The sequence below is a fragment of the Mercenaria mercenaria genome, chromosome 5, assembly GCF_021730395.1.
Source record: "Mercenaria mercenaria strain notata chromosome 5, MADL_Memer_1, whole genome shotgun sequence".
Classification (NCBI taxonomy): Eukaryota; Metazoa; Mollusca; class Bivalvia; order Venerida; family Veneridae; genus Mercenaria; species Mercenaria mercenaria.
In genome coordinates, this window is record NC_069365.1 from 42,044,681 (window position 1) to 42,060,911 (window position 16,231).

General features: G+C 34.5%; 1 protein-coding gene across 2 annotated transcripts in view; it reads right to left on the reverse strand.

Annotated features, from left to right (window-relative positions):
- Window positions 1–15,759, reverse strand: part of LOC123557016 (transmembrane protein 272-like) — a 46,863-nt gene extending 31,104 nt beyond the window's left edge. The window contains exon 1 of one of the 2 annotated variants that reach the window (XM_053543326.1): window positions 14,839–15,759. In XM_053543326.1, the coding sequence (XP_053399301.1) occupies window positions 14,839–14,934 (96 nt within the window). In that variant the 5' untranslated portion in view covers window positions 14,935–15,759. Of the gene's footprint in view, window positions 1–3,823; window positions 4,615–14,838 lie in introns of those variants that run through there. The other variant, XM_053543327.1, reaches the window with a different exon arrangement.
- Between the last annotated feature and the right edge of the window lie 472 nt (window positions 15,760–16,231).

A 16,231-nucleotide genomic window follows, 5' to 3' on the forward strand; every position in this document is an offset into this window, starting at 1 on the left:
TTATTTGACCTATTGACCTAGTTTTCGAAGGTACGTGATCCTGTTTTAAACTTTACCTAGATATCATCAAGGTGAACATTCTCACTTATTTTCATGAAGATCTCAAGAAAAATATGGCCTCTAGAGAGGTCACAAGGTTTTTCTATTTTTATACCTACTGGCCTAGTTTTTGACCGCACGTGACCAAGTTTCGAAACTGACCTAGATATCATCAAGGTGAACATTCAGATCAATTTTCATGAAGATCCATTGAAAAATAAGGCCTCTAGAGAGGTCAAAAGATTTTTCTAATTTTCCTAGTTTTTGATATAAGTTGACCCAGTTTCAAACATGACCTAGATATCATCAAGATGAACATTCAGACCAACTTTCATACAGATCCCATGAAAAGTATGGCCTCTAGGGAGGTCTAAAGGTTTTTATATTATTTGACTTACTGACCTTGTTTTTTAAGGCACGTGACCCAGTTTCAAACTTGACCTAGATATCATCAAGGTGAACATTCTGACCAATTTTCATGAAGATCCATTCAAGGGTATGGCCTCTAGAGAGGTCACAAGGTTTTTCTATTTCAAGACCTACTGACCTAGTTATTGATCGCAGTTGACCCAGTTTCAAACTTGACCTATATATCATCAAGATAAACATTCAGACCAACTTTCATACATATCCCATGAAAAATATGGCCTCTAGAGAGGTCACAACGTTCTTTCATTATTTGATCTACTGACCTACTTTTTGATAACACGTAACCCACTTTCGAACTTGACCTAGATATCATCAAGATGAACATTCTGACCAATTTTTATGGAGATCCATTCAAAAGTATGGCCTCTAGAGAGGTCACAATGTTTTTCTATTTTTAGACCTACTGACCTAGTTTTTAACCGCATATGACCTTGTTTTGAACTTGACCTAAACATCATCAAGATGAACATTCAGACCAACTTTTATACAGATCCCATGAAAAATATGGCCTTTAGAGAGGTCACAAGGTTTTTCTATTATTTGACCTACTGACCTAGTTTTTGATGGCACGTGACCCACTTTCGAACTTAACATAGATATCATCAAGTTGAACATTTAAACCAACTTTCATACAGATCCCATGAAAAATGTGGCCTCTAGAGAGGTCACAAGGTTTTTCTCTTATTTGACCTACTGACCTAGTTTTTGACGGCACGTGACCCACTTTCGAACTTGACCTAGATATCATCAAGTTGAACATTCTGATCAATTTTCATGAAGATCTCATGAAATATATGACCTCTAGAGAGGTCACAAGGTTTTTTCTATTTTTAGACCTACTTACCTAGTATTAATCGCACATGACCCAGTTTCAAACTTGACCTAGATATCATCAAGATGAACATTCAGACCAACTTTCATACAGATCCCATGAAAAATATGACCTTTAGAGAGGTCACAAGGTTTTTCTATTATTTGACCTACTGACCCAGTTTTGAACTTGACCTAGATATCATCAAGGTGAACGTTCTGACCAATTTTCATGAAGATCTTGTGAAATATATGGCCTCTAGAGAAGTCACAAGATTTTTCTATTTTTAGACCTACTGACCTAGTTTTTGACGGTACGTGACCCAGTTTCGAACTTGACCTAGAAATAATCAAGTTGAACATTCTGACCAATTTTCATGAAGATCTCATGAAATATTTGGCCTCTAGAGAGGTCACAAGGTTTTTCTATTTTTAGACCTACTGACCTAATTTTTGACGGCACGTGATTCAGTTTCGAACTTGTCCTAGATATCATCAAGGTGAACATTCTGACTAACTTTCATGAATATCCCATGAAAAATGTGACCTCTAGAGTGGTCACAAGCAAAAGTTTACGGACAGACGGACGCACGGACGGACGGACGGACGACAAACGACGGACACCGCTCGATCACAAAAGCTCACCTTGTCACTTTGTGACAGGTGAGCTAAAAAATGAAACAGATTGAGAGTTTGCACATACGGCATTTACTAAGGTTAACAAATTGCAACAATCGCATTCGCAGTCTTTAAATGCCATATTTATATTCAGTACTATTGCATTATTCGCCCTTAGGGGTCATAGAATCCATTCAAGGTTCAGGTATAACATAGTTTCGCTTAAGCCGATGTGCGGGAGCAAAATGGCTGTACACGTTACAATATCTTTAATAAACAGACTCATTTAACTTAAATAAAACAGAGTATGACATTATGTTTCATATTTGTGTAGATTATCTCAGAAATGTGATGATTTATTTATCAACATGCTGTATAACAGTAACCTGTATTACTGGGCATTAGCGACAGAAAAAGACAAACGGTAGACAACATGTAATTGCCTCTAGTTTTGTTGTCAATTTCTTACTATTTCTGTTTCTGTTTCTTTCTTTTTATACTAGTATCTCCAACTACGGATATCTTTATAGATAGTTACTTTACAACTATGTTATATTCTTTAGTAAACGTATGTAATTTTTTCCAATGCAACTGAAGTTTTATATTGCCATGGACTATGTATGCGCATTATTGTAATAGGGAGAGGACAACCTTAAGCTTATAAAGCTTCCTGTCCGATCCTTCATTATATGTTTGTAATCATATTGTAAAAATGTTGCAAAATAAAATATGTTTAAACCAAACGGTAGTGTAAATTATAACTCCAGACCAGGCTCACTATCTTTACGATAATGGAAGATGATTCTATCTAAAACACTCTGACAGCATTGTCCTTTATTGTTGTCTACTATTGCGAGTTTTTTATATAGATAAAAAATCACGAATAATAGGTAGGGAGAATTAGAAAATGTCAAACATGATTGAGTGTCCAATAAACGATTTATTAGCAGTACCGTTCGACCTGACACAAAATCAACAATTGGCTAACCTCTGTATTATTTTCAGGGTGTTTTCACTTAAGCATATGCTATAGATGGAGAAGGAAGTTTTATACAAGTAATTACAATTCAAGAATCTTCGCAGCTCTCTATAAGTAATTCAATATTCTAAGGTAAATTTGTCTGTCTTTGCGTCTGCTCTTTCTACACTTACAGAATTTCATTCGAGTAATGTTTCCATTCATTATTTAAAATATGGCGAAGAAATATGATAGTTTAAAGTAAATGAAGAAAGGTTATTTTAGTCTGACTACAATATTTAAAATAAAAACAAGTAACTGAAAGTGAAATTATATCGTCTAAGCACGTGGCTGCTTCTCTTATTATAGTCATAGATATTCATACAGTTTGATTTTCTATTCTGAGCGGAGCTTTAATGATATTATGCTTTCATCTGTGCTGTTACGTCGATACATTTCAATTTGTTTTGTTTTATAAAACGCTCTGGATCTGTTAATCAGAAATTGTGAAATTGAATTCCATGATACCACTGAATTTTTATGGAAACAGTTACAGAAATGATTGCTGCGACCGCGAAGTGTAAGTTACCTCATGCGGTGCATTCTGAGGTATATATGAGCATAAATATTTGACAATTATAAAAGTTATCCAGTTCTTCTAAATCAGAAACTTTCAAGTGCTACTTACTAATGGCATGAGAGTAAAGCATAGTAATCGCGATGTATTATAAAAGTTATGTTGAACATTGCAGACGCAACAGAGCAATCAGTCAGAAATCCCTGAGTACGTATTCCATTTTTCGCCGAAACATAAATTGGAGCTTAAAAGATAACTTAATATTACAGTTTTAGAGCAAATTAATGCTTGTTTTCTTTATTCAAACTTGAAAATGGGTTTCGATTAATACAAATCTTCAAAATGGCAATGCAAATTTAATATTCTAGAACAATCTGTATAAAGCAGTTTACCTCTTGCGTATCGTTGTAGTGGCAGAGTATTTCCGTCGATTCGGAATTAGAGGTTCCCACAAAAGGCCTCTTAAGCTTGCGTGGGGAAATGGTCATACCACACGCCTTCAACTCGTGACACTTAAGTGATGGCTTTCTGAATTTAAATCTCGTTAAATTAAATCGCAACACTAGAATGTTTTACATTTTCCATAATAATATGTTTCGTCGTCAACTGAATAACTAGTTTCTGTATCTTTAACAGATATTATCCACAAGCTATTGCAATATTGCATACATATGTTTTCCAAGCTCATATTGCAGTAAGACACTTTTGTAGAATATATGCAAACCGTATTGTAAGGATGCACTTTTACAGTAAATTACACTCTCGATGTATTGCACTAACATCACTGACTTACATCGAGCGTGACAAACAATCATAAGTCCTTTTCTGAATGTAAGACATAGTCACGAGTAAAGAAATCATATCAACACCAGCAGAGTATCTATTTCTGATAAAGTAAAAAATAAGCAAATACTTAAATGTAAGTATCGTTTTTTCAGTCGAAAATTTCAGTACTGTATTCCAATGAGCAAAACATACTGTGATTGATTTGTTTCCGAGAAAGAGCCACAAATATCATATTCTTCTTTATGCAAGATCCAAGCATTTCACTTTATGATTGCAATTAGTCTGAAAACTGTTTTGAAAACAAAGTCATGGCCATTTCAACACCGTTAGCTTAATGTAAGATTATAATAAATGTCCATATAAAATGACGTACACTGTCATTATGAATTATTCCACTAACCTCACCATGACTACTATGCTTTGAACGTTTCATTTATAATTTAATGAAATAGAAACACACTCATATTTCTAGTTTCAGATCAGAAAATAAATTACATTTATCCCTGGAGAAATAATTGCTGCGTCAGATGTTTCATGGACATGTACATGAGTCTATCGATTGTCTTCTCAATTTCAATTTAATTTCATTTTATATTGACTAAACTTTAAAAGCTTGTCTCTTGTGTTCTATTAAAATGCCTGAAATTCCTAAATATTTCAACTGGATTCAATTGGCAAAGTTTCGATAAATGAGACCCATGCGCGGAGATGTAAAACAAACTGTATCATCATTTTCCAAAGAGTGACAATGTGGGGATCTGACAGTTGGTAATATCATCAACTTGAACAACATACTTTTATATACGCTTTTATCTGTAACATTGTACTGTGACTTAACTATGGATGGGAATATCTTGTATAGGTTACCTTATACAACTTTTTTCATCAAAACGTTACTTCTATTTACTGAAATTATATTTAAAACGTTTTGTTACAACAGTTTATTAGATATATAACCAATGGCAAAAGATCCATAAGCATGTACTCAATATATTGAGCACTATTACAAATGCTTAAATGTTTAAGTTTCATTACTTTTATTTGATGTAATGTCTTCTTTTCTGTGACCTTCTCGACGAGACGAATATTTAATGACAAAGCTAGAAAAAGATATAGTCACATACTTTATACAAATTTATTTTAAGTCGATTGTGAAGCAAGTTCTTCCTCTTATATTAATCATTCTCGATACCCCATTCCTTGTGGAATCCATCGCCACAAGGGTATGAGAGAAGAGAAGCCAGATTCCCCATGTTAGTGCTGTGCGCGAAGCAATGCAGTAACTGGTGCCATTTTTCACGTCCTTGGTATGACGCTGTCGGGGATCGAACCTATGACCTACCGCACTCGAAGCGGACGTTCAACCAGGCTACCAAAGCGGTTAAATTCACCTCCAGTTATTGTGCAATGAAAATTAATTTATGTCACAAGAAATGTTTTATAACAGCTCTGGTATTAGTTGTTATTAGTTCCCTACAGGTTGAAAACTGGTTCACAATCAATCTAAAATAAATTATTATAAAGTAGTGTCTATATCCTTTTGCTAGCTTTTTCAATAAATATTCGTCTCGCCAAAGAGGTCACAGAAAAAAGAGATTACATTAAAAAGGAATGCGCTTTTCCGTCCGTCATTTCGTGCTAAAACCTGGACCCCTGGCTCAAAGGTCAATGTCACTATTAGAGGTCAAATGCCAACATGGCTTTTTTCCTGCCCGGTCCATAACTCTGCCATCCATAGAGGGATTTTGATATTACTCGGCTCAAATGTACTTCATAATAAGACAATGTGTCATGCACAACTTTCAAATCCCTAGCTTAAAGGTCAAGGTCACAGTTGGCAGTCAAATGTTAATATATTGAGCACTATTACAAATGCTTAAATGTTTAAGTTTCATTACTTTTATTTGATGTAATGTCTTCTTTTCTGTGACCTTCTCGACGAGACGAATATTTAATGACAAAGCTAGAAAAAGATATAGTCACATACTTTATACAAATTTATTTTAAGTCGATTGTGAAGCAAGTTCTTCCTCTTATATTAATCATTCTCGATACCCCATTCCTTGTGGAATCCATCGCCACAAGGGTATGAGAGAAGAGAAGCCAGATTCCCCATGTTAGTGCTGTGCGCGAAGCAATGCAGTAACTGGTGCCATTTTTCACGTCCTTGGTATGACGCTGTCGGGGATCGAACCTATGACCTACCGCACTCGAAGCGGACGTTCAACCAGGCTACCAAAGCGGTTAAATTCACCTCCAGTTATTGTGCAATGAAAATTAATTTATGTCACAAGAAATGTTTTATAACAGCTCTGGTATTAGTTGTTATTAGTTCCCTACAGGTTGAAAACTGGTTCACAATCAATCTAAAATAAATTATTATAAAGTAGTGTCTATATCCTTTTGCTAGCTTTTTCAATAAATATTCGTCTCGCCAAAGAGGTCACAGAAAAAGAGATTACATTAAAAAGGAATGCGCTTTTCCGTCCGTCATTTCGTGCTAAAACCTGGACCCCTGGCTCAAAGGTCAATGTCACTATTAGAGGTCAAATGCCAACATGGCTTTTTTCCTGCCCGGTCCATAACTCTGCCATCCATAGAGGGATTTTGATATTACTCGGCTCAAATGTACTTCATAATAAGACAATGTGTCATGCACAACTTTCAAATCCCTAGCTTAAAGGTCAAGGTCACACTTGGCAGTCAAATGTTAATATTGCATGAACAGGGTCTGTTTCGTGTCATTCATCAAGAGATTTTGATATTACTTGGCACAAATATTTTCCATGATGAGACGACGTGTCATGCGAAAAACCCGGATCCCTAGCTCAAAGGTTAAGGTCGTCACAATTGGATATCATATGTCAACAGGGCTTTTCTTTCCTGTCCGGTCCAGAACTCATACTTCAAGGGATTACAATATTACTCGGCAAAAATGTTCCCCATGATAAGACCACGTGTCACGCACAACACCCAGAACCCTAGCTTCTTAAAGGTCAAGGTAAAACTTAGAGATCAAATGTCAATATGATTATTTCCTGTCCAGTCTGTAACTCAACATCCTTAAAGGGGTTTTAATATAACTTGGCACAAATGTTCACCACCATGAGACGGCGTGTCATGCACAAGATTCTGGTCCCTAGGTCTACGGTCAATGTCACACTTAGAGGCCTAAGGTCAGATACAGGAATGACTTTGTCCGGAGCATTATGTAACTTGACACAAATGTTCACCACCATGAGACGGATCGTCATGCACAAAAACCAGATCCCTAGGTCTAAGCACAGGTGGTAGTAACGTACCTAGTATACAGTATAGGTCCATGAGCCAAATACACTTAAATTTATTACAATTATAATGTTTTCTGAGACATAAAATGACAAAAAGTTATTATGAGCCATGAGAAAGGTAGATATGAACATTTTGACATGTGCAGTGCTTCCAGGTCCGTATTGTTTTCAAAACAATATTTCCTTATATGATTGGCCGTCTTTTGGGTAAGTGAATAATCTTTCAGAAAAAGCCCAGTTGCAAACCGTTTACGCACAGCGAGCGAGCAACGGCGTAAAAATGATAGTATTTTCTCTATCCCAATAAATCCCACACATTTTCCGCACCAAAGTCTCCCCCCAAAACACATCAAGTACACCGTGTCAGTTAAAAATAGCATTACAAGCGGTCAGAATATGCTAAATGTAAACTAACAAGACTAAAAACAAGGTTCAATCCTACTTAGTTACTTACAAGTTGTTATTTAATTTGAATTTGGTAAATAATCTTCGTGAGCCGTCGCTGTTAGTTTATTTTCGGGTACTCTTCGGATTTTATCGCTACGTTTGAAATACGTAAACTGTCTCCGCCAATGAAAATTGTCTTTACAACTACCGTCTTGTCATCGGTAATCATGGCAGGCGAAGGTAATTTGTGAAAGCGAAAAAGTTAAATAGCGAATCTGTAAGTAACAAAGTAGGATTGAACCTGATTTTCGGTCTTTTTAGTTTGCATTTAGCCTGTTCTGAACGGTTATAACGTTATTTTAAACTGGCACAGTGTGCTTGGTGTGTTTTAGGGGGAAGACTTAAAATGTGTGGGATTTATTCGGATAGAGAAAACACTACCGTTTTTACGCCGTTGCTCGCTCGCTGTGCGTAAACGGTTTGCAACTGGACTTTGAAGTAAGATTTTTCTGAAAAAGTATTTACTTGCCCAAAAGACGGCCAACCATTTGTAAAGAAATATGTTTTTGAAAAAAAACTACGGACCTGGAAGCAATGCACATATCAACATTTTCATATCTACCTTCCTCATGGCTCATTGTCACAGGGGCAAAAAATTTCAAAATGACTTTTTGGCATTTCTTTCTTTAGAAAACATAATAATTGTAATATATTTAAGTGTATATGGCTCCTAGGTACGCTACTGCCACCTGTGGGTCTAAGGTCAAGGTCACACTTAGAGGTCAAAGGTCAAATTCAAGAATGACTTTGTCCGGAGCATTTCTTCTTCATGCATGGATGGATTTTGATGTTACTTGGCACAAATGTTCAACACCATAAGGCATCCTTGTTTTTAGAATTACTTCCCTTTGTTTTACTATAAATAGTTTATATTGTAACCTTTTTTTACTGGCCGTAGGGAAGAATTGAGACAACTTTTCTGTGGTACAACACGTATGCTACATCTAATTTTAAGGTGTTTTTTGATCTATCTCTTCCTGGTAAAGAGTTTTTGTGTGGACATATTAATATACAGAATTCTTTTAGGGTATAACTTCCCTTTGTTGTTACTATAAATAACTCATATTATAACATTTTTATAATTGGCCAAAAGAATTTCCATATGAAAATACAGGTGCTAGTGACGGGCATATATTGTGACATTCTGGCTCTAAACACTACTAGGTTTATATTAATAGATGTTATGAAACCATCAACAACTGTAGGTTTTTGTATATGCAAATTTTAATCCAAGTGTTTTGTTAATGCATATTGTATATATAGGACAATATTGTTTATACATCATTGACAGATATCAGTTTATTATGTTATACTGCAGTAAAGAAAATTAGGTGCCTTCCAGTAGGGGACTTTGTTTTGCATGGCAATACTTCATTCACTTGTAACATACGTATTTTCAATCTCCCTTACCTTACTATTGGTACTGAAACGGCAATATTGTTACATATTGACGTTCAAATTTCATATCGGGTGCGTGACCTAATCTTATTGTGTGTCCTTCTGTTAAAAAGTTAATTAATTCCGATATATTAAATTTCTGGTGTGGTTATAACTGAAATTTATAACATTTATAAAATATCAATAAGAGCAGATACACATGTAACAAAAGGATGATATTGTTTGAATCGAAAACCGTGCACTCGTTCTTTAACGGAATAATATTTCCGCGGCAGAGCTCGGGCATATGTCTCCATACAAAGCTAATCACCCTTATATACACACTATTCTCTCGCGGATAGTTGCAACCATAAAATGAATATGTTCATTCCTAAAAGTAACACCAACATTTTTTATTTTATTGAATGCTGAATGTGTCCTCACGCATTCACGAACGCGTAACAGTATTTCTAGTTGTAAATACATTATGTGATCTGTAGATGTGATTTATAATCGTAAAACATATGTTAATAAATGAAACAGATTATCATTTTATCATACGACAGTATCTAAGTTTAACAAATTGCAACCATCGCATTCGCAGTCTTTAAATGCCATACTTATATTCAGTATTATTGCATTATTTGTCGTTTGGGGTCATAGAATCGATTCAAGGTTCAGGCACATGTATAAAAGAGTTTAGCTTAAGCCGATGTTCCGGAGCATAATGTTTGTACTGGTTACAATACGTGTAATAAACAGACTCATTTAAACAGAGTATGACATTATTTTTCTTATTTGTATTGTATGCTTCCGAACGATTTCTCAGAAATGGATGATTTATTTGTCAACATACAGTGTAACAGTAACCTGTATTACTGGTCATTACCGACAGAAAAAGACAAACGGTAGTGTAAAAATTTAACTCCCGACCAGGTTCACTATCTTTACGATAATGGACGATGCTTCTATCTAATAACACTCTGAAAGCATTGTCCATTAATGTTGTCTATTATTGCAAAATTTTGTATAGCTAAAAAAATCATGAACAATAAGAAGGGAGAATTAGAAAATGTCAAACATGATTGAGTGACTAATAAACGATTTATTAGCAGTACCGTCCGATCTGATAACACTAAAAGTTACTTCGTTTTGCTCAATTACTCATAAGGATATCTCTGTTATTTAATTTTGCAAGAGCAGTATAACCATAAGCGCTCCAAAAGTAAGTGGTCTGAATTTGACTAGAATAGTTAATAGAATTACCGAGAAATTTGAAACAATAGGGCCACGATGGCCGTATATCGCTCACCTGAGTTTAGTTGCTTGTTTGATGAAATTTCTTTGCTAAAGTTTCAAAAAAAAAAATCTATGTGAGTAAGCCATGACAAAGATTATTCAAGATAACTACTGAAATCTGTTTAAGTTATACAAGTGGTACAAACCTCTTCGCTGTAACTTCAAAAACAAGAAAGTAAGTCAGTAGGTCAAGATTAGGACTATTCAAGATGAGTATTGAAGTCTGTACAGGTGGTCCAAATTTCTAGCTATGAGGTAACTTCAGAAACAAGAAAGAAGATCAGTAGGTTACGATTAAAACTATTCAAGATGAATATTGAAACCTGTATCAAACATTATACATGTGGTCCAAATGTCTATGTTATAACTTCAAAACCAAGAAAGTAAGTCAGTAGGTGAAGAATAAGACTATTCAATATGGGTATTGAAGTCTGTATCAAAAATTATACAGGTGGTCCAAATTTCGATGCTGTAACTTCAGAAACAAGAAAGTAGGTCAGTAGGTCAAGATTAAGACTATTCAAGACGGGTATTGAAATCTGTATCAAACATTATACTTGTGGTCCAAATTTTTTTGCCATTGATTCAAAAACAAATAATAAGTCTATGTAAAACAAGAGACCATCCGGTTGTGGCCTACATTGACCCCAGGGTCATGATTTGAACACTCTTGCTAGAGAACTACTACAGCATACCACATACCAAATATCTAAGCTCTAGGTCTTATGGTTTCAGAAAATATATTTCAATGATTTCCTTATATAAGCCAATGTAAAAACTGTTGACCCTGGGGCGCAGTCGATTTTGACCCCAGGGTCATGATTTAGACGTGATAGTTGACCACTAGACAATACTAAATACCAAATATCTAAGGTCTGGGCCTTATGGTTCTGGACAAGAAGATTTTTAAAAACATTTCCTATATAAGGCAATGTAATACAAGGAAACCCCTGGTCGTGGCGTATATTGACCCCAGGGTCATGATTTGAACAACTTGGTAGAGAACAACTAGAGCATGCCAAATACTAAATATCTAAGTTCGGCGCCTTATGGTTTAAGACAAGAATTTTTTTAATTTTTTCCCTAAACGAGTCTATTTAAAACATGTTCCCCCTGGGACGGGGCCAGTTTTAACCACAGGGGATAACTTGAACAATCCTGGTAAAGGACTACTACACAATGCTAAATACCAAATATCAAAGCCCTAGGCCATGTGGGTATTGACAAAAACCTTTTCAATATTTCCCCTATATAAGTCTATACAAACCATGTGACCCACAGGACGGGCCATAATTGGTCCTAGGGGGATAATTTTAACAATCGTCGAAGAGGACCACTAGATGTTGCTACAAACAAAATATCAAAGCTCTAGGCCCTGTGGTTTCGGATAAAAGGGTTTTCAAAATGTTTCCCTATATAAGTCTATTTAAACAATGTAACCACCAGGGCGGGGTCATATTTGATGGTTTAGGAGATGTTGTTTAAAGGAAAGTATCAACGGACGGACAGTCGATCGATCGAAATAGCTCATCTCGAGCACTTTGAGCTCAGGTGAGCTGAAAATGCGACATTAAAAGCATTAATTCCGGTGGACCAAACTACATTAGTTAATTGTACGTTTACGGGAGTTTCTATAATCGTCTATAACGTATTTCATTCCAGTTGTCTTGTCTTGAATTAACAAATGTTGTTAATTTCAACAGTTCCAAATCAGATTTTTTATTTACCTAGTAGGGAAGATGTTGAGAAAGCAAAACAAGCGTATGATTTGTTTTTACATAATGCAAAATGAGCGTAGGAAAAGATTACTTCCTGGTTTATACCTCTAATTCTTTGCATTAGCATTAATGAGACAAAAAGTTATCGATAATGCGAGAAAAGAAATGATGAAGGAATAATTCAAATAATTTATTCAACATTTTTTATTTTCTTCATTCTGTCGTCTCGGCGAAGCTTTAAAAGCAAGTGTTATCGATATTCTTTATTAATAAGTTTCATCTAAGAACTGAACGGATGCCTAAAAAAAATCTTCTTTTTGCATAATGATGCAGGTAATGAATTTCACTTTTCGTTTACGCATCACAAAGGACAAGGTTCGCTTAAACTTTATATCGCCTACACAATTCAGACAATTTTCAAATTGGTAATAAAAGAAGAAAAAAAGTTTGCTACCAGAATATTTATCTTCTATAGTGAGTTTAGCTTTTTTAAAACAGATTTATTATTTTTTTCAAAAGATGTCACTGGTTATTGCTGAAACCACAGATTTTTTAGAAAATGGACAGTTTTTTTTTTTTGCCATATTTAGGTCACATAGGAATGTTTTAATTGTGAGCACAGTCACTGACCATAAAAAAAATTCCCATAGATCCAGCTTCTTTCACAGAATTTATTGTCATTTTTTAGTTGTGGTCGACAGCCGGCCCATTTTGAAAATTTCTGATTTGTTAAAAAATTTAGATAAAGAATGAATGTTTCCCATACCCGTAATGTTAAAAGTATTTTCATTTACGTCAGATATTCTCTCCATTTGGAGACTTTCAGTTTTTAGGCCATTTTTGGACAAAAGTGAACCTTCTCCTTTGTTAATTTTAACCCTATCTTTTTTCAGACTGGAAAAATAGTTTTCTAGCACAAAAATAACAATAATATAACTGTCACAAAAATCTTAGTATATATGTCGACTTGATTACTCAGACTTTTCGCGCTAACAAATGTTCCTTAAAAAATCTGTATTGTCGCAATTTGATGTGTTTTGTAGCACTATAGACATGTATCAGATTACTTTATATATCTAGCTGTGTTTGTCGTGTCCCCATTGAGGTACATATTGTCGATAGTACATGCCACCAGAATTCACTGTATGATGATGAAAATGATACTTCATGTCAACCTATGTCGGAAAATTAAAACTTGAAATTTAATTCAAAACCGGCAATGATTAACGGTGTATATCATTATTATCATAATTATTTTTCTTGTTATTATGCCTCATTTTAACTGATACTTCAATTATAAAAAAAAAAAACCTAAATTAGGAATAAACATAGTTTAAAATTTTCCTCCAGCGACGTTAAGTTTTAGAATTTTTTTTCAAAATGATAGCAAAGCTAGACTCGTTTTGTCAGGTGACAACTGTGCCTGTTATAAACTACGGCTTTGACGTGCGAACTGGGGAAAGAGCACTCAGACACAAAATTTTGACAAATGACATGAGAGTCCGTATCCATCAACAATAAAGGTCTGAAACTTAGTCTTAGATATCAATACGAGACTTGCTTTTTTATCTCTTTTTTTTTCTTGCAAAATAAGTATATATTTCGATGACCATATGCACAACTATGCCTTCCACATCTGCAGCATCCTTAGTACAGCTTCAGCGGTTATGTAATCAAAGTGTGCCCTTATTCATTACCACGTGGTTAATGTAGAAAATGCGTATGTTTGGTCCTGATGTTTCTGTTTGAAAATGTTCAAATAAAAAAGCAATACCGTCTTGTAGCTTATAGTCTAATGTACCACGGTAATCAGTCAAGAAGTGTTTATTTAATAATCAAAGTATCAGTTGGTCAGTTTTCTTGCAATATTATTTTGATAGGCTTTATCGTTTAACTCATTATTTAAATAATAACATTTTAAAAAATGAATTAAGCAATAAAATGGCTATTCGATATGTGATTCGGAAACTATGAAAACTGTTACTTCATTGGTATCGGCTATCGAGGACGACAACTCGGCCTCTCGGCCTCTCACAGTAGTTTTATAGCCGCCCCTGCCACCTAGAGAAGATACTTTTGAGTGTTCGCCGGACAACCATAAATGACTTTATACTATACTATGGAAAAAATAAAAACCACATCGCTTTTCGATAGTGCGGCTTATTGTCAATCTTCAGAGAAATAATGTTAACTTTAAAGCCACATAGACTCTTTTTAAAGTTACCATATTTGTCAATTATCATTTTATTGATCATTGTAAAAATCGTCATTATCTTGAAAAAATCAGACAGAAGCCCTAAATTACTTTTAATACATTTTGATGTTTGGCCATAATACTCATGCAGAGGTTTCATGATCTCTTAATACGTTTTGAGAGTAAAATAAATAGTAGATATGCTTTTGACGATTTAATGTCAAAGTTTCAATCTTCAAGAGTCTTTATAGCCGCCCAATTATTCGAAGATATAAAATATTCAGAAAGCAGTTTACCTCTTCCGTATCGTAGGATCGGCAGAGTATTTCCGTCGATTCCGAATGTGAGCTTCTTCCAAACGGCCCCTTAAGCTTTCGCGGCGAAAGAGCCATGCCTTGACTTCAGCACTAGACACTAAGTGAAATGTATTCCAGATTTTTCAATATAAATTTTCAGCTACAGGTTTTTACTTCCATAACAAGATTTTCCTCTTGCGACATTAATTTCTAGATTAGTGAAAGTTTCTATATCTTTATTGAATATATATTATATATATATATATCATCAACAAGACATTTCAATAGTGTATATGTTCATTTCCCAGGCTAATATTGACGTTAGACGCATTCGGATTGTTCATATAAATTATGCAAACCGTACTGTAAGCAAACCCAATTTGCAAAACTATATCAAACAAAGCACTTCTGTAAAAACACACGTTGTTAGGCTCAATATCCCTGTCTTAAACATTTGCGAACTTGTTCAATGTCAGACAATTTATTGTTGTTTTTTTATTTTTATTTTTATTTTCACTGAAAGAAAGTTTTATCTTAGAGTACAAATTTAAATGTAGAAATAAGCATGACAATACTAGAGCAGAAATAGTTACCGGTCTATGTTACAATACTGAAACTTTTCATTGGTACTTGTTTTCCTTTTCGTCGGCACTTCATAAAAAAACAAACTATTCTATAGCGTAGAACATTATGCGCTTGCTATGCCTATTAAATTAATTTGAAAATCACAGAGGAAACATACATCCCAAATAAAATATACCTTTATATCCAAAATGTTTGCAATTTTCAAAGATCATTAATATCTAACGGTAAAATGTAGAGATATTCAATTCAGATGCTGATTCTTCTATAAAATACGTTTCGAAATAAAACTCTCCCGTTTAGTTGTTTAAGTCAAGTTATTTTAAATGCTTATATGCTTTGAAATAGAGCACTCTTTCATTTAGAATAATGAAGCTGAAACTCACCATGACAACTAATGCTCTAAACGTTTAATATATAATTTAAGGAAATCAAAACAGTATCCTATTTCCATAAATGTAACATCTGAAAATTAATATTATTTTATCCCTAGAGGATTGGCTGCCATGTGAGATGTTGTTTGAATTATGTACATGTGATTATCGGCTGACTTCTCAATTAAAATCTAATTTCATTTTATATTGATCAAATTTCAAGGGCTTTGTCTCCTGATTTACATGCATATTTTAAAACATTGTTTCCAATACAGTCAGAACCACGCTGCAGTTTTATTCACCAGTCAACTGTTTACAGACGGTGGGTCTTCAAAGTAAAATATATGACATTTCTTCAGTGTGACAAAATACCCTTCTAACTAAAACTCTTTGTATAACAGACATTCAAAATGCTATGGTGAGTGTCTTTGTGCTCG